This window comes from Epinephelus lanceolatus, chromosome 19, assembly GCF_041903045.1.
Source record: "Epinephelus lanceolatus isolate andai-2023 chromosome 19, ASM4190304v1, whole genome shotgun sequence".
NCBI lineage: Eukaryota > Metazoa > Chordata > Actinopteri > Perciformes > Serranidae > Epinephelus > Epinephelus lanceolatus.
In genome coordinates this window covers 25,488,606-25,506,594 of record NC_135752.1, presented here as the reverse complement: position 1 = coordinate 25,506,594, position 17,989 = coordinate 25,488,606, and the positions used below count along the sequence as shown (strand labels likewise).

Genomic DNA, 17,989 nt, shown 5'->3' with positions numbered 1-17,989 from the left:
CAAAGGAACTACAACTAGATACAAAATGACTACAAAAAGTCACAAAATGACCAAAAAAAGACACAAATCAACCAAACAAAGATGCAAAGGAACTGCAAAAAGAAACAAAACAACCAGAGAGACACAGTTATACCTCAAAGAGAGACAAAACAACTACAAAGAGATGCAAAGGAACTACAAAGAGACACAAAATGGCCACAAGGACACAATTATACCTCAAAGAGACAAAACAACCATAAAGAGATGGAAAGAAGCTGCAGATAGATGCAAGAAGACTACAAAGAGTCACAAATATACACAAATATACCTCAAACAGAAACAGAATGACCTCTAAAAGACACAAAACGACCATGAAGAGATGCAAAGGAACTGCAAATACATAAAAACAACTACAAAGAGACACATAACGACCAAAACAGACACAAAGAGACCTCAAAGAGAAACAGAATGACCTCAAATAGACATAAAACGAACACAGAAGGATTGCAAAGGAACTACAAAGAGACACAAAACAACCACAATGAGATGCAACCAAACTACAGAGAGACACAAAACAACCAGAGGGACACAATTATACCTCAAAGAGACATAAAATGACAACACAGAGATTCAAAGGAACTGCAACTAGATACAAAACGACTACAAAAAGTCATAAAATGACCAAAAAAAAAGACACAATTATACCTCAAAGAGAATCAGAAGGACCTCAAAGAGACACAAAACAAGAAGGACACGATTATACCCCAAAGAGACAAAGCGACCACAAAGACATGCAAAAGAACTACAATGAGACACAAACAACTGTACTTCAACGAGACACAAATGACCACAAGTGCACAGAGAACGACCACAGAGAGAAACAAACTACAAAAAGATGCTTTACAACTACAAAGAGATGCAAAAGAGAACAAAAGAGGCAAAAGCACCACAGTGTGCCTTGCTCTTATGGAGAGGTGGTGGGGCCTTTGGTTTATCTGTGCCCGGGGGCCCATTGTCTCAAAATCCGCCCATAATGTTTGACTGCAGTATGTTCAGCAGCCACTCTGTAACTATATCTGTCAGCGCTTTGCTTGGCAGGAAGCAAACAGCTTGTTTACCAGCTCTTCCTGTGCTGGAAAATGGTTTCCTACAGGAGCTGAGCAGCAAATCTGACATATGACCAAAACCTTGCAGCAGAGCTAGATATTAGTCTTCATTAGTGTAGCTTTGAGAACCATATTTTCATGTTAATTTTGTTAACGTCAGTTCACCACAGAACCAGTGACCCAGCTAAAACAGACACATCCAGTGTTTTTCTTGCAGCATCATCCTTGTTAGTTCCCACTTTGTACCACACAGTAACCTAACCCTTATCAGGATCACATGATGCTGCTTGGCCGCACGCCTGGAATCCCATTAATATCATATTTTCAGACTATTGTTTTTCTCTTTTTTTTCTATATATGGATGATAATTTGATTGGGAGTGGCAAGAGACACTGACTTTGCCTGACAGCTTTGGCGCCGTGGCTTAGTTTCCAAGCTTTATCAGCACTTCTATCTCCGTCCCGTGAGTGTGAGTGCTTCCCAACACTGAATTTCATGAAGGATACTGCAGAATATTTGCCTTCGATTATTTGTCTCGATGGTGTATAATATTTCCAGTAGGACTCAACTTCAGACACAGCTGGAATCATTAAGTATAATAAAAGTATGTTGTAGTGATACTGAGACAGAGCAACTTCCTGTCAGAGAGCAGAGCTTTGATCTTTGGTTTGCAGTCAGCCCCATGCTTGTACAGCATATACAGCTGCTGCGACATATAATGTGGTATAGGTACAGTCTTTCTCAAACTACAGTGTGACATGTTGCATGGTGCATGTTAAAGGATATTTGTGTAAATGATCCTAGAGCAGCTCCTAGAGGTGATGGACAGAAATAGCACTTTAAAAATCCCCCTGTTTAAGATTTAAGAGAGACTTTATGATTATTTTTCAGGTTGGACCACATGGAGCCCTCATGATGGAGGGCCAGGATGCAGTAAACTTTGTTTTAAACTGACAAACTTTTGTACACTGATTTTATGCCTTTTGGTGCATCTTTACCCTGTTGTTTTCTCAATTGAGCTGGTATTCTTCCTCTGGCCTTTGAGGTTGGGTGATTCAGGAGATTGGGTGATTAGTTGTATAATGTGGGTGAAGTCAAAAGTGAGTCCCACTTTCTGTGCGAACTATACAATGTACAAACACATACTGTACAAACTATGATGACTTAAGAGAGGTAATGTTCCATGAAATGGCTCGACTAAACCCTAACATGTACCGGTGCTTAGACGACCAAAAGGCAGAATGGTTGTTTAACTTTGATGTATTTAAGTTTGCCAGTTTTGTTGCAAAGACATGAAAAAGACGACAAGAAAGATTGTTTAATAAGTACTTATTTTGATTTTTCAGTGCTACACAGTTAATGTCTCTGTGAATGATCTATGAAGACTGTTTCACACAATGATGGTCTGATTATGTAGGATGCTTGTGTCGCTTTTTTTATTTTTATTTTTTATTTTTTATGTTGTCAGATAATGTGTACACTGGACTCTGGTTCTGGCTTGTTTGATTTAATAATGTCTTGAAGTATCAAAGAACATGAAGGCTGGGCATAATTGTTTTGCATGACAAAATAATAATAATAATAATAATTTAACAAATTATTGTAAAGGGGTGCCTGCAGGTCCCTAAAAAGTAATAAAATGTCTTCAATTCACTTACATAAATAGACATTAATAGTGATCAAACAGTCTTAAATTTGAATCTGTAAAGTCTTAATTGCCATAAACATTTCATCTATTATTTTAGTTATCTAGCTTTCATTTCTTTTGTCACAATAAGTCTAAGACTATAATATTGTCTTTTGACTTTATAATAATAAATAATAATAGTAATAATAATAATAATAATAACAAGAATATTAATCTACATTTATGAAGCACTTTTCAAAACAGAGTGCTTTACATGTCAATAATTAAAACAGACAAGACATGAAAACAACTTTTAAAAGAACTGATAAAACACTTTAGTGTATAAAAACTAAGGAAACAAAAGACTTAAAACTCAAGTAAAATCAGGAAAGGCCCTTTGATGAAAGTAGTTTTTTAAAGTTTTAAGAAGGGACATAAAAGATCACTGACTTGGCTGACCTGATTTCCCCAGGCAGACTGTTCCAGAGCCTCTGGGCCCTGACACCAATTGCTCTGTCCCCTTAAGTTTTCAGGCGGGCCTCTGGAAGAGACAAAAGACCCCTGCCCGAGGACCTCAAAGTACGTCCTGGTGTGTATGGCACTAAGAGGTTGGAGATACAGCTATACTTGCACTTAGCTGTTGGCAAAATGTAGCTGAACTTAACTCATTCTAGTTACCATATTCCTACATAAAACCTACCTCTGCCCAGAACCACATATGCACTACTTACCTTTATACTTACTTGCAATGCTTGACTAAGGAAAAGATGATTGGTCCAAAAATTAGTCTTAAATTTGGTTTAAAAGTATCTTGAAAAAGTCTTAAAAAGCATTCAATTTAAGTGTCTCATACCTGTAGACACTCTTTTACAGGTTTCCCACATGTTTTTACCAATTAATTTTCAGAACTTTTCCATAATAATTTACCTCATTTCCATACTAGTAGTAGTAGTAACAGGTAGGTCTGTTCTTCTCAGGCATTTATGGATGAGCAAACTGCTAGCACTTGTTAACTTCACTCGCTCAGTAGACATTCCAGCTGCCAACTAGCTGCATACTCCAATAGACCAGACCAACACATACCACACTCCTTTTTGGAGGATAGAAAACCAAAAGATCCTGTGGATGTCAATGCAGTTTGACATGTGCTTGGATTATAATTTTGGTAAGTTTATATTAATTTACTTCTTGTCAAACAAAAATTTGTTGAATGCACATGTCCTACAACTATTTCGTGACCTTGCTTTACCCTTTTTGGCATTTTCCTGTTTTTCTCCTGATGTGACAGCTTGTTTCTTTTCCCCAAAAGGGGGCGTGGCCTTGACACAATGCTGGTCTGGTCTATATGTATTACATGACAATGGTCATGCGCAGCCCTAGAGTTTAAATAAGTAATATTAGTAACATATTTCATGTAATGTTAGGCATGTTTTGGGATTCCTATGAACATATTTTAAATAACAAAACTATGTAAATTCAAAACATTTCCAAACCATTTCCAGGCCTGGAAAACTGTCAAATTTCATAACTTTTCCGGGGATTTCATGACTGCGGGAACCCCACTTGTAACAATGCTTGTTATTCGTAGTAGTAAGAATAGTAGCTGCAGCTGTGGTGGTCAGTTAGTTGCATCATTGTGTTGCTACATGTACAGTAAGAGACAACTCATGAGTGCACACTGTGAGCAGCTGTTAATTCAGCTGTGTTTTGGCAACATGTTGTGTTTTCCCCTATCGCAGTGTAGCCTTGCTGTCATTGTTATACAAGCAACAAATGCCCTGTGAACAAATGTCATAGTAGCTAAACATATGAAGTGTAATGAGCTGCAGTTTCTCTCTCACTGATGAAACTGTTCATCTCAGAGTGAGGAGCCTCTCTGCAGCCAACTCTGATCTTTACACTTTTGTTCCACACACCTCAGTTTAAAAGTCATGTTGCTATTTTGGCTTAATGTCTGACCTCTGGCCTTCCCAGCCACCACGTGCCACCAGCCCAGCACAGGTCTGGCTCCATTGGCTGCTCATGTGTGTCCATCAGAGCATGAATGCCTCTCACAGGTGCAGAGCAGAGGAGGCCTGTCTGCTGTGTACTGCCACTGTCCAGGCTGCTATAAAAAGAGCGTGGCATGCTGGTCTGTGCTCACTGTTGGTTAGCCAGTGTGTGCACAACTTAGAAGGGCTGAGGGAACCGTGTTTGGTCTAAGACTCACACTGTAAACATGGCTGGTGTCCATCGCTTGGTTATCGTCCGCCACGGCGAGAGCTCCTGGAACCAGGAGAACCGCTTCTGCGGCTGGTTCGACGCTGACCTCAGTGAGAAGGGCGTGGACGAGGCCAGGCGTGGAGCCCAGGCTATCAAGGATGCAGGCCTCAAGTTCGACGTGTGCTACACCTCCGTGCTGAAACGTGCCATCAAAACCCTGTGGACCATCATGGAGACCACGGACCAGATGTGGCTGCCTGTGATTCGTACCTGGCGTCTGAATGAGCGTCACTACGGAGGCCTCACCGGTCTCAACAAGGCGGAGACAGCTGAGAAGCACGGTGAGGAGCAGGTGAAGATCTGGCGCCGTTCCTTTGACATCCCACCTCCAGTCATGGACAAGGACCACCCTTACCACAAAATCATCAGTGAGGTGAGACAACTACATGAAAAGAGGTGCTGAATAATTCAGAATGAGCAACACACTCAACTGAACATCATAAAACAGCAGCTGACATTTTGAGTGCTCCAGTGTTATGTAACTTCTGTCAACTGTTGTGGGTGTAAAACACTTTACTATTCTTACCACCTCCAGTCCCGGCGCTACAAGGGTCTGAAGCCCGGTGAGCTCCCCACATGTGAGTCACTGAAGGACACCATCGCCCGCGCTCTTCCTTTCTGGAACGACGTCATCGCTCCTGAAATCAAGGCGGGAAAGAACGTCATCATCGCTGCCCACGGCAACAGCCTCCGTGGCATCGTCAAGCACTTGGAGGGTGAGCATTACAGTTTGTAGGTGGATAAAAAAAAGCAGAAGAAAGTTCTGCAGCAAAAAGAAGACGTGAATGCCGACATAAAGTCAAACACAACAAAATAACCAAATATTTGTGTTTGAAAATAGCTTGCATTTGCATACAAGGCCTCAATAATCAGACACTTGTCTTTGCAAACACACACACACACACACACACACACACACAGTCGTGGATTACAGAGCATAAAAATAGCCTGCAGGGACTCAGCTGAGAGACGGGAGAGGGTCATGAGTGTGGTTCTCATTACAGTCACGACCTTTCTGTAGAAAGGTTGTACTTTTTCGAGGGGTGGCCAGACATGGATAAGGGAGTTGTTCAGCCTGAAGGCCTAAAGGGCAGTAGTAAATGTCAGATAGAAAGGGTGGGTGTCGAGGCTGTGGGAAATGAGTAGATCAGGTTTCTTAGATTGTAAAAAACAGATTGCTTTAATCAAAATAACTTCCAATCAGATACAAAGAAAAGTGCTGATTGCTTTTATTATGCAAGATCATTGTCCTTCCTGTCTGCCTCACTGGGCACCAGACAGCCTTTTATTGGATCAATTACATTCCTGTTCTGTCTGCTGATCTGCGTGTCTGCCTGTCTTCCTAGGTATGTCTGATGCAGCCATCATGGAGCTGAACCTGCCCACAGGAATCCCAATTGTCTACGAGCTGGACGCAGACCTGAAGCCCGTAAAGCCCATGTCTTTCCTCGGCGATGAGGAGACCGTAAAGAAGGCCATGGAGGCCGTGGCTGCCCAGGGCAAAGCCAAGAAGTAAGCCCGAGGCTCCGTGAGAAGGCAGAAAAAAAGACTGTTCCCCCCCTTTTGTCCTTCAACTCTTCCTCCCGTCCATTTGTCCATCCTTGTAGTCCATTCCAACTGGGGAAATGTTTAATGGTTCTTTTGGAGACAAGCCATTTTCAGCACATTAGCCCTGTTTGTTTAAATGACAGACAGAGAGATGAGCCGTCAATCAAAGCGGACAGCTGGCCCCTGATATTTTATGCAGCCACACATCACTCAGCCCTTTTAAATTGTGGTTAAGCCCCATGTTGAGGGCGTCACCACCTTGGCACAACCAATAAAGAAACCATGTTTTTATGTAGGCCTGTGTCTGTGTCATTTTTCTTCTTTATCTTATCATGTCGCTTTCTCCTTTTTCTTTCTTCAAATTACACTGTCATTCTTGTCTGTTACTCCTCCCTCCGTTTCCCATTTGGAAATCAGTGGTTTCAGCAAAGTGCAAAGGTGCTGCGAAATGTTATCCCGGACGCAGAGAGGAGGGGGGAAGGAGAGACTCTGAGAGACAAGTCATTGGGTTCACCCTGGCAGCATTCCCATGATGCAGGGAAGACCTTGTATAAGAGTTTTTGCCTGTCCTCCCTTATCACACTGAGGAGCACGCTGGTGAAGAATAATTCTGAGCAGTTACCTATCATACATAACCTACACACAGGTGATTAATTAAAGCACAAACCTGAATAATGAATACATGTGCTTCAATACAATTAGCATCCTCCTGGCATTGCTAATTGAGAAACATTGCCTGTTAGCAGTGGTCTGTCTCAGGACGATAATGTCTCCATGAGAGCATAAAGGATCGCAGAACAGTTGAGTGACAATTATGTAAATCATATGCTAAGACCTTTGCAGTCACTATATTTCTCCAATAGAGATTCTGGGCTGATGTTATCGAGCTCTTTCCACCAACACCACATCAAAACACTGAATGAGAAAATATGTTTTGGTAGATAACCATCCCTCCAGTAGAGTTCCAGAGACTTAAAAAATCCATGCCATAGAAAGTTGAAGTTGTTCTTTCGGCTTGTGTTGGCCAAACTTTAAGGGTAAGTTGGGTATTTTTCAACCTGGACCCTCTTTTCCCATATTTGTGTCTAAGTGACGAATGGGAACAGCAGTTTTTGAGATTGGTAGTGCCCCAGTATTGCGTGGGCTGTAGCTGCTGTTGTGTTGATTTATGCCACCTTGTTGAAAAACTGCCATGGTAGTCTGAATTGCCAACAAATCTATGCAAACATTATCACAAACAGGGTAAGTGTACTGTAAGAATATGAGGATCATATTTCTTTACTGTGTTATAATATATTTATTTGAGATTTTAGGGGTAGTGTACCATAACCCCAATTGTTTAATGCAGTGATTCCCAACTGATTCAGCCACAGGGTCCAGATTTCTCCTTACTCATTAGTTCAAGGTCCACACAGTTTTATATATTCAGCGCCATACTGGCACTTGGCCATGATGTCGAGCTAGTGTGCTGTCTCTGTCAAGTAGATGCATGTTAGTCACTCTATCTACAGCACTTCAAAATAAAAGCTCTCTGCCAGAAATTCACTGTACTTAATGTGTTTTTTTGCAACCTTGACACGTTTGCGAATCACTTGTGGTCCATTCAGAATGGACCCATGACCCACTTTTGGACTGCGACCCACCAGTTGGGAACCACTGCTTTAATGCAGCCACTACTACACTACTACTCAGTACTGGACCAACTTCAAAATTCTTGTCTTCATTTGTCATTTAGACACAAGGACATGGGAAAATAGGGCCCAAGTTCAAAAATACTGACACTTTATGCTGATTTTCCCTTTAATTTGTATGTACATCACCATGAAAGACCTTGTTTTGAAGGACCATGCATTCGTGCGGCAGGGTTGGGGGGACTTTTAGACCTCTTGATATTTCTGTATACCATATTATGATTTATTCCAGTATGTGTAGTCACGGCAAGACTTTTTCTTCTTTCATTCATGTTACAATAAAACACCAGAAATAATTGAGTAAAGTAGCTGCACCACGAGTTTATTTTAGGCTTAGCATGGTCTTACAGTTTATCCTAAAGCATTACAGACATCTCTTACGAGTATTAGACAACATCACATTACATTGCATTAATAAAACACAGTTCAGCAAGATTGCAGAGAGAAAGGAAGGTAAGTGATCCTGGTAGTTTTAATGTTGTTATGCCACCTACTGGCCAGTCAGGGGAACACCAGCTGACTGTAAGTAGTGAATTAATGAGGAAATCCATCCAGATGGTGTCGTACATCTAAAAATGTAGCTTGGGTTACTGTGTTAAAAGACTTTTGTGTTATTGTAATGCCATGTCTGACACCTTAAGTCTCAGCACTGGGAGTGTGTAAACAGTGACTGACAAGTGAGTTAAAATTCTGATGTTTTTTTAAGGGTTGTATGCTGCATTTGTTCCTTTGACGGCCCACAGTTGGCCTCAGAAGCTGATTTGCCAGGTTTGTCCACATCACCCCGTCACTTTCAGCTGACAGGTTGTTATCATGGCAGTTCATATTCACTTACTTAAAAAATAACAGCTTCCTCATTATACTTTCGAAGGCGTTTGAGGGGGCGGACAGGCACTGTACCATAAATGAGATGAAAAGTATAGGCTTTGATGTTCATCAGGACGCTTGGTGTAGTCACTGTTCAAACAGGTTCAGGAGCTCAGTCATGGTTTGAGTCTGAGGGGTTTTGATCAGCGGCAGTGGTTTTCCTCTTGAAAGGCTTGAAGAAGCTCGGCAGAGATGCTATCTTGTGTGGGTTTTTCTTGTACGTGACTGCTTTATAGGTTTCTGCTTTGGACTTGTCTACGTACTCTGCAGCGCTCGTCACATTCTTTTCTATGTTGTTGATCAACTCCCCCTGATAAAGGGAAAACAGCATTAACACCAGTCACATAAGTATTTTCTTTTATCTTAGTCGTCATGAACGTTCCCAAATGAGGCAGCCGTCTTACCTGAATCTCCAACAGCATGGCAGTGTCAGCAAATATCTCGTGCAGCTCTCTGATGCTGGACTCGAGACTGATGATGTCCTGATGACGGGACTCAATCTCACTCAGAGCCTGGCTTGAAATTTGAGCGTTAGAGCTGACCTGTATGTGAAAAGCACACCAGTTGTTTTTATAATAATCTAATCAGCCTCACATAACATCCTAACTGCATATCTATGTAATCGACAGCAAAGACAAAATTACAGCAGCATTTTTTGTGCCAAGAACTGAGGGAAATTCCACTAACGTCAGATATGAAAATGGCAAGATTGTCACGGTACAGCATCTCCTCCAGCTCTTCATCTGTGGTCACTTTATCCACTGAAATTGCAACAAAACTGATGAGTTAATAAGATTTTTCTGCGACTATACAGGTTAGTTTGATAGGCTGTCGAATCAGAAATATAAATTTTAAACAAAAGTTTGTTGGCTTAAATCTTAAATGACCTGTCACAAAATAGACAACCACAATCACGCTACACTTTTTTGTGTTGTGTCTTTGTAAGTGAGCTGACAGAAGTGTACACAGGGTTCCCACACATTTTTTGCAATGAATTTTCGAAACTTTTACATAATTTTTTCATAATATTTTACCCCATTTCCAAGACTTTATTTAAGTAGTTTAAAATAGGTAGGTCTGTATCGTGATACAGCCATACATTATTAGCCCTTTAAACCTGAGCAAACTGGACTGATTTTCCTTCAGAAACACAGGAAGAAGGCAATAAACAACAAAAAAAGAAATGACCTGGGGAAAAAAACCCACAGAAAAATAAAAACTATTTTTTATTTTTTTTAAAAAGGAAATGAAAATAAAAAAAAAAATTAAAAACCAAAAAAACAAACAAACAAACAAACAAGATAACGACCTGGAAAAAAAGTGCATAAAAATTCTAATAATTCTGTATCATAATTTTAAATGTCATAATAATAATAATAATGATAATAAATAAATATAGTTTTCCCTAGCTTTTGTCTTTTTCCTCCAGTTTTTTTTATATATTTTTCAAAATTTATTTATTCTTTTGCAATTTGTGGGGCATTATTTCTTACAAAGTTGCTAATTGCCTTTTTTCCATGTTTTTTTTTTTTTTTTTTTTTTTTTAAGGCACTGATTTGCTCAAGGTTAAATGGTTTTCAAGGTTTTTTCAAAGATTGCATTTACTGTATTTATGTGTTGTATTTACTGTATGCACCATGGTGGAGTAGCGCTCCTAATTTCGTTGTACTGTAAAGTACAATGACAATAAAGGCATTCGATTCAATTCAAAAACTTGTGAAAGGTGTCTGAAAGTGGCACAAAAAAGTGATGTCACTCCAGGTTTAAAGGGTTAAACATGCACTTCCAGGCATTTGGGGATAAGCAAACTGCTAGTGCCAACCTTTATCACTCGTCAGACATTCCCACCTCCAACTAGCTACATAGACCCACTACAATAGAGCAGAGCGACACATAGGTTTATTTGCAAAACGTCAAGGCCACACCCCTTTTGATGGGTTAAAATTCCTGTAGATATCAATGCAATTTGACGTGTTTGGATTGTTATGTTGACAAGTTTGTGTGAATCTATTTTTTTTTTTATTAAACATTTGTTCTATAGACATGTAAAGTTAGACAGGATTTTGTATTTTTCTGGACATATTTTAAACAAGAGCCATACAAAATGTAACTTTAAACTTTCCCAAAACATTCTGTCAATTCCAAACCATTTCCAGGCCTGGAAAACTTTTTTTATTTTTAATTTCAGAACTTCTCCAGGGATTTCATGACTGTGGGAACCTTGTAGTCAGTATGTGTTTTTGGATGTTCACCACAGGATGGCGTTATTACACCTCTGCTCTCTAATGCTGCGTCACTTTCAAGTCACCAATACCAATGAAGTACAGTGTAGATTTACAGCACAGCTTGTGTGTAATCTGAGGGGAAAATAGTTTGATGGATGGAAATTTAATGCTGAGCTTCCTATTAAAGGCAATGATGTAACTAGGAAAGAAAAAATAATATTAGCTCCTCAACACTGTATCATCTCTGCCTATCTGAGGAGTATCAGTACAGAAACACGTCCACATCACACGTTTTCTAGCTAATAATGAGTTGGCAGAAATTCCTTCCTCTCTAAAATCCAATAAGTGTGCTGGCATGATAAGATCTGGGTGTATGATGAAGTCCATTTACACAACACTGAGCAGAGTGGGGGGAGGGACAAGTGTTTTGTGTGTTTAGTTTTTGGCAACTCACCAATCTCCAGCTGTCTCTGAATTTGTGCTTTGCATTTCTCCCTGAAAGAGATCTGCGCTTTATGGTGGCTCTTCATGACTTCAGCAAAGCAGCGGGTCAGGTGTGAGTGCTGATGGAAGGCAGTCAGGAGAAATTGAAATCAGATTATTAAACCAGAAATGAAAGGAATTAATATATGTCTTTACACAGACCATTGCCAGAGGTGATTGTGTCAGGTGTGTAAAGATTGAGGCCTCTTTGTAATAACTCAGAGGAGACCATCTTTATGCACCCAAATTATTACAGGAAATGGAAAGTACTGCCAGACCTGGTTTTTGTGAATACGCTGAATTACTGAGGCACTTCTACGGTTTTCATCCACAGGCATGTTCTCCTGCATTGCTGAAAGAAGTAATAAGCACAGAACGCATTTAAAACTTAAACACACTATTCATAACCCTGTGCATGCAGTCACGGCAAACATGTTGGTTAAATTAGGGGCTCCACACCTCCTTAAACCTTAAAGCCAAGGACTTTTCAAGGACTTTTGCAGCATAGTAAGACACAGATCAAATTTAATCACTATTACAACACAGAATTTCTATGATGAGAAGTAGCAGGCTTTACAGAGACTCACACACATCAATTAAAAAAGCAAGTGAGGCTTGAATGTGTGAACACTTCTCTGTTGTGCTGTGCTACGGTGACAGCAGACAATATCAAATGCAAGCACTTTCAATGACCCATGTCTATTTATTTCTTTTTTCAAACTTTAAAGTTGATTTCCGCCTCAAATTCACAAACTTTCACGACCCGTGGGAGCCACGAGACACAGTCAGTTATGATGTTTGTGTAACTTCTGTATCTTCAGTCGGGGTGTTGTAAGTCTCAGAGAGTGTGTTTACTGGTGATCAGTAGAGTGAAGTACAGTAGTCTTCCGTTTTCTGCCCATTTGCAAGTCAAATTCTGTGTTATGAACTCTGCAGCACCAGAAAGTGAGGAAGAGGAATGTGCTGCACACTAGTTCCTCCCCACTGTCTTAAACGATGAGGGTACACAGCCACATATGGATAAGAACTAGTTGTGTTAGGTCCCAGTTACAGTATGAGACAAATCATTATCTACTGTACAGAAGCACATTTTGCAAAGATGAAAAAACAAAACAAAAATGATCTCAACTCACATTTTAGCTTGGCTCGGACCAAGTTGGCGTTCTTCTTGATGTCACTGTTCAGCAGCTCCAGCTTGTCTTTTTTTCCTGAGGACATCATAAGTTCACTTCACAGATGAAATTATTTCAATCACGTGCAGCATTTCCTGCAATAACTCTGACGACCTCTCAACTTTAAGATACAGACTGTAATAGATGACAATCAACTAAAGAATGGCTGGACTTTATATGTATTATACTAGGCCTGCAACTAACGATTATTTTCATTGTCGACTGATCTGTCGATTATTTTTTCGATTTGTCAACTAATCATTTTATCGAAAAATGTGTTAAAATGTTGAAAAATGTCAGTCTGTCTCTCCCAAACCCCAAAATTATGTCATCTAATGTCTTGTTTCGTACCAAAGAGTTTTAGTTCACCGTCATGGGAGAGTGCGTAAAGCTGCCAATATCTGAACGTAAGAAGCTGCAGTAAGAGTATTTTGGGGTACTTTTATAGTACTTTTCTATGGAAAATGACTCAAACTGATTAGTTGACTACTAAAATAGTCATCGATTATTTTAATAGTTGATTAGTCGACTAATCATTGCAGCCCTATATTATACACAAAGTTATTTTATCTTCCCTTGTATTTTTTTTTAAATAATTATTTCGTTTTTAAGGTTTGTTTTCGATTCAATTTAGTTTCAGTTAGTTTTTTAATGTTTAGATTTAGCTTAGAGCTTGTTAGCTTCAGTATAAGTTTGAGTTTTTCAAAATTATAATGTTGGGGTTGTTTGTCAAGCATAAGATTTAAGAAGTTCAGAATAGCTTCACGATCTGAGCTACCTCATATATTCATTCACCATTTACTGTTCCTGTCTGGTATACAAGCTGCTATTCTAATTGTCGCATATTTGCACCATTTGAATTGACTACGTTTACATCTTTTCACTGCTCTTATTCTATTTTATTTTGTATTCCCTCTTCTATTTTATACTTATCCTTTTGCAAAGTCTGTACCGTGGGACCATGCAGAGTGAAACGTTTTGATTCTCTGTATGTCTGTTACATAACTGTAGAACTGACAATAAAGCCTCTTGAATCTTGAATAAGTATTACAATACAAACACAGCACTTTGTGAAGGCAACTGACTCACAGTCTCAGTAAATATGAGCACAATGGCCCCTCATGCTTGTTGTGTGGACAAATTTGACCGAATTGAGAATAAAACTAATGACATTTACTATTCTTTTATTTAATTTTGGTTAGTTTTTCCACAAATGCAGTAACATTTCAGCTAGTTTTTGTCTAAAGTCTAGTATCTATTTCTATTTCAGTTTGCTAAAATGTTTTTACACCTACTTTAGTTTAGTTTTGTAAAGTTTAATAACATCATAAAAGCAGTTTTGTATCATTTTACCTCAAAAGATGCCAGACCTCCTTTCTCACATGGAGGGTGGAAAGCACCTGCAGCCACATGTTGGATATGGTTTTCAGTTGCTGTCTGGCTTGTTGTTGATGTTTTATCATTGTAGAGTAGCATATGTGTGTATACAGATTCTTATCTATGTCTTTAAACAAACATTAGGTATTAGCCCTAAACATGACATCTAATTTACTTTTGTATTTCCATATAACACCTGTCACCCCCTCTATACTCACACACACACACACACACACACACACACACACACACACACACACACACACACACACACACACACACAGGTCCAGGTGTGTTTGTCAAAGGCAGTTTGTCTTGTCACTGCTGTGTGCCCTGAAGGAGGAGCATCACAACAACAGTACAGGCATCAAGTTTCTACTCTGCTATAACTTGAATACTTGACTCATAGGCACAACTATAACAGGACATGCACGTTCAACCATGATGATGGTGCTTTGTTTATTTACTCTTGTCTTGGTTGGGAGAGGAAAGGATGACGCCATGTCTCCTCTCCACCTCCTCTGCTTGGCAGGAGATTTTTTCAATAAGGCTTCTCACCTCCTCCACCTACACACACACACACACACACACACACACACACACACACACATAGAAAGGCTTACATTAGACTGCTAGTTATGACTATAAGCGACAGACCCAAGCTGTGTGAGGTGTACCATTTGGAAGAAGTCCTCCATGTTGTGTGTGCTCTCTGCTGTATCCGTCATATCATCCTGTTAGTGCTGCTGCTGTTCAGAGGAAAGACTCCATTAGGCTTCTTCAAAATGGCCACCTGTTGCTCAAATGCAGTCCTTTACACGTTGGTAGCACCTGCTACGTTTATATGGACTAGTTAAAATGAAAAGGGAGATAAAAATACGCTGCTATCAGAAGCTTTTCTGCTCACGCGACGTTTAAAACACCCCAAAACAGTTTTAACTTGCTGTAACTACTCACAGCTGCCCCGCTTTATTATTAACACAAAGTACAGTAAGCTATTTCCGACATTTCTGCTACTTTCTGTTACAGTATTGACGATAACTGTCGACCGCTACCTGCAGTGTGTCCTCTGTCGGCTCAGCTCACCTGTGTAATAAAGAGCGCGCGCACGCAGGCGCGTTCCCGTCAAGCAAACAAAGAGGTGTCCAACACCTGTGTGTTCAGAGCGACACTGAGCAGGTTGGACGACTGTAGTGTCTGTTCATGGGGTTAGATATTAAACTATTACTATGTGTGATAAATGTCTGTCTGTGTTTAATGTGTTGGAAAGTTACTGTATTTGTGGGTGGAGTATGCGATAATACTGTAGCCTACCTGAGGGAGGCGCTACACCTCCATTAATAACTAATGGCCAGTAAGGTTAATTATTTCCCTTAGATTCCTCTGTACATTATATGTTCCTGCATGTTAGGATCAGGAGGCAATCCAGGCTCTCCAAAAATAAAGCCCTAACAAAGACCTGCAGTGGTTGAAACATGTTGGCTCTTTATATGATTTAGTCACTACAATAAAGGCTTTTTTTTAACACTAATGTCTTTGCTATCTCTATTTTTGGAGTGCCTTGGTTGACTTCCTGTGTATCCTGTTGTTTCTCATTCTCCATGAACACCTGACACAAGGTTTTGATCTATGTTTGATCGTACAGAGTAACCTGTCTTCTCTCTCTTGACAAATATAAGGCCTTAAAAGTCATTATATTGACTTGAATGCCTTTATTGTCATTGTACTTTATAATACAAAGAAATTAGGAGTGCTACTCCACCATGGTGCTTACAATAAATACAACATAAAAAAAAGGAAACATGAATAAAAAAATAACAATAAAACAGCAATAATGAAATAAAGTGCAGGTGTTGATGTGCGTGAGATGGCAGGAAGTGGAGTGAATTTGTTAAACTACATTTGTTTAGCAAGTTGGGAAGAAGCTATTTGTGAATCTGGTGGTTCTGGATTTGATGGACCTATTTTAACCTTTACACTTTATTAATTCCCAAGGGGGAAATTCAATCTTTTCACTCTGTTGTCATATACATACACACAAAGGCCTGAAATACTACTACTACTACCACCACCCCAAAGGAAATACGTCACGAACAGGATTCGAACCTGTGCGGGGAAACCCCATTGGATTTCGAGTCCAACGCCTTAACCTCTCGGCCACCGTGACTTGCATATTCTGATGTTACAAATCTTTAAACCTACCACTGTACTAAATACTGTCTTTTCACTTTATACTTGTACTCATTACTTATCACTTACTGTATGCTCTGATTAATTTGACTTAGATTCTCATATGACTGTTTTTATTTTACTATCCCTGTGTTTTGAAGCACTTTGGTCAAAGTTTGCTGTTTTTATATGTGCTTCATAAATAAATCTGACTTGACTTGATTTACCCATATGTTTATTACCGAACAGGTCTACCAAGCTCAGGAGCCTAAGGGGTCAGAGGGCACAAAACCAGAGCCTCTGCATGAAGTCCATGTTATTAATTTTGTATTTCTTGTTAAAGGGCTTAGTCATTTATATCAACCTGGTCTCATCCCAAAGTCGTCGAATACCAGCGCCTGGGCAGTGACTTCGGTGTCAGACACCAACAACAAAAGCAGGCCTCACGCTGGCATGATACGCGGCCGGGCTGGATCTGTGTGTAATGGTGCCTGACAGCATCAGGGGGGGACATACTCATATGTACACGTGAAAAGGCTACGACAAAGTGAAGAAATGTGACGAGGTTGGAGTGAGAATTGGTTGTTCATGTTAATAACAGAGCCCAAAAAGTCCTAAGTAAAATAAAAACCTAGTTCAAACATTCACTTTGAATATGTCACAAGAAAGAAACCATGCAGAGAAAAACGGTCACAGGCTTTGGGATGAGGATTGCAGGGTTCTTTCCAACATCTGCCCACAGATAAAACGTGTCCTCTAGCCTTCCATCTCTGGGCTGATTGTTGTCCAGTGTCCCTGACAGATAAATAGATATACTTAATTAAACTAACTCCTAAATCTCAAAGGTGTGTTTGTGTTCTGTTTTTTTCCCACAAGAGTCCACTGTCTTTAGGATACTTTTTGACAACTATATTCAACACACTATATTAAGTTTATCTCCTCAATGTCTTAGTCTACAAACTCAAAACAATATGGCTTTTCCCATAAGTACATGACAGCACGCACCTGTGCCACACTGAACTGTGGGATCTCTGCCAGCTCTCATTTGTACTGTTTATATAATGGCAAACATCCAAGTCAACGGTGCTTACTAACCTGCTGTTGCCTGAACTGAAACTGTAAACTTTCAGGCTTATTATAGCACAGTTTGCACAGGTGCAGCTCAGTAGCACAAGGGATGTCTGCATCTTCTAACAAATGATGGACTTGTAATTTATGGAACGGAGTGCTTGTTGTGGTACAGACTGACACACTGCAGTCTCAAAATGGATCCTAGGTGAAGTTACGAATGAATTGTTGAGGGAGTCAGACATTTTCTAGGCCCAATTCAAAATCTTAAAATTACACTAATGAGGCTCTGGCGAAAGTTCGGTCAGGAAGACTTTTCATGCTCAGGCTGTAAGTTTCTTTCTCACCCTGCCATTCACTCCTTGCACGTTTGCTCACTCACTATCTCTAGGTGTCATTGTCTGGGTAGGTCAAT

At 39.9% G+C, this 17,989-nt stretch overlaps 2 protein-coding genes and 1 non-coding gene across 5 annotated transcripts; 1 reads left to right on the top strand and 2 right to left on the bottom strand.

The window, feature by feature from the left end:
- The first annotated feature begins 4,840 nt into the window (after positions 1-4,840).
- On the top strand, positions 4,841-6,817 carry pgam2 (phosphoglycerate mutase 2 (muscle)). Its single transcript, XM_033646276.2, has 3 exons — positions 4,841-5,347; positions 5,510-5,690; positions 6,321-6,817. The coding sequence occupies exons 1-3, from the start codon at positions 4,931-4,933 to the stop codon at positions 6,488-6,490; spliced, it is 768 nt and encodes a 255-aa protein (XP_033502167.1). The 5' UTR covers positions 4,841-4,930; the 3' UTR covers positions 6,491-6,817.
- Positions 6,818-8,514: 1,697 nt separating this feature from the next.
- On the bottom strand, positions 8,515-15,461 carry LOC117269312 (syntaxin-2-like). Of its 3 annotated transcripts, none has more exons than XM_033646256.2 (9): positions 15,393-15,461; positions 15,015-15,186; positions 14,805-14,904; positions 12,922-12,996; positions 12,067-12,140; positions 11,760-11,868; positions 9,768-9,841; positions 9,485-9,622; positions 8,515-9,390 (listed from the first exon to the last, which is right to left on the bottom strand). In XM_033646256.2, the coding sequence occupies exons 2-9, from the start codon at positions 15,063-15,065 to the stop codon at positions 9,193-9,195; spliced, it is 819 nt and encodes a 272-aa protein (XP_033502147.1). In that variant the 5' UTR covers positions 15,066-15,186; positions 15,393-15,461; the 3' UTR covers positions 8,515-9,192. The 3 variants fall into 3 exon arrangements, with proteins under 3 accessions (XP_033502147.1, XP_033502151.1, XP_033502149.1); XM_033646260.2 differs by having other exon boundaries at positions 15,015-15,086; positions 15,424-15,442; XM_033646258.2 differs by having other exon boundaries at positions 15,015-15,086; positions 15,393-15,434.
- Positions 15,462-16,422: 961 nt separating this feature from the next.
- Positions 16,423-16,504, bottom strand: trnas-cga (transfer RNA serine (anticodon CGA)). Its single transcript has one exon. It is a non-coding gene; the product is annotated as a tRNA-Ser (tRNA).
- Positions 16,505-17,989: the final 1,485 nt, after the last annotated feature.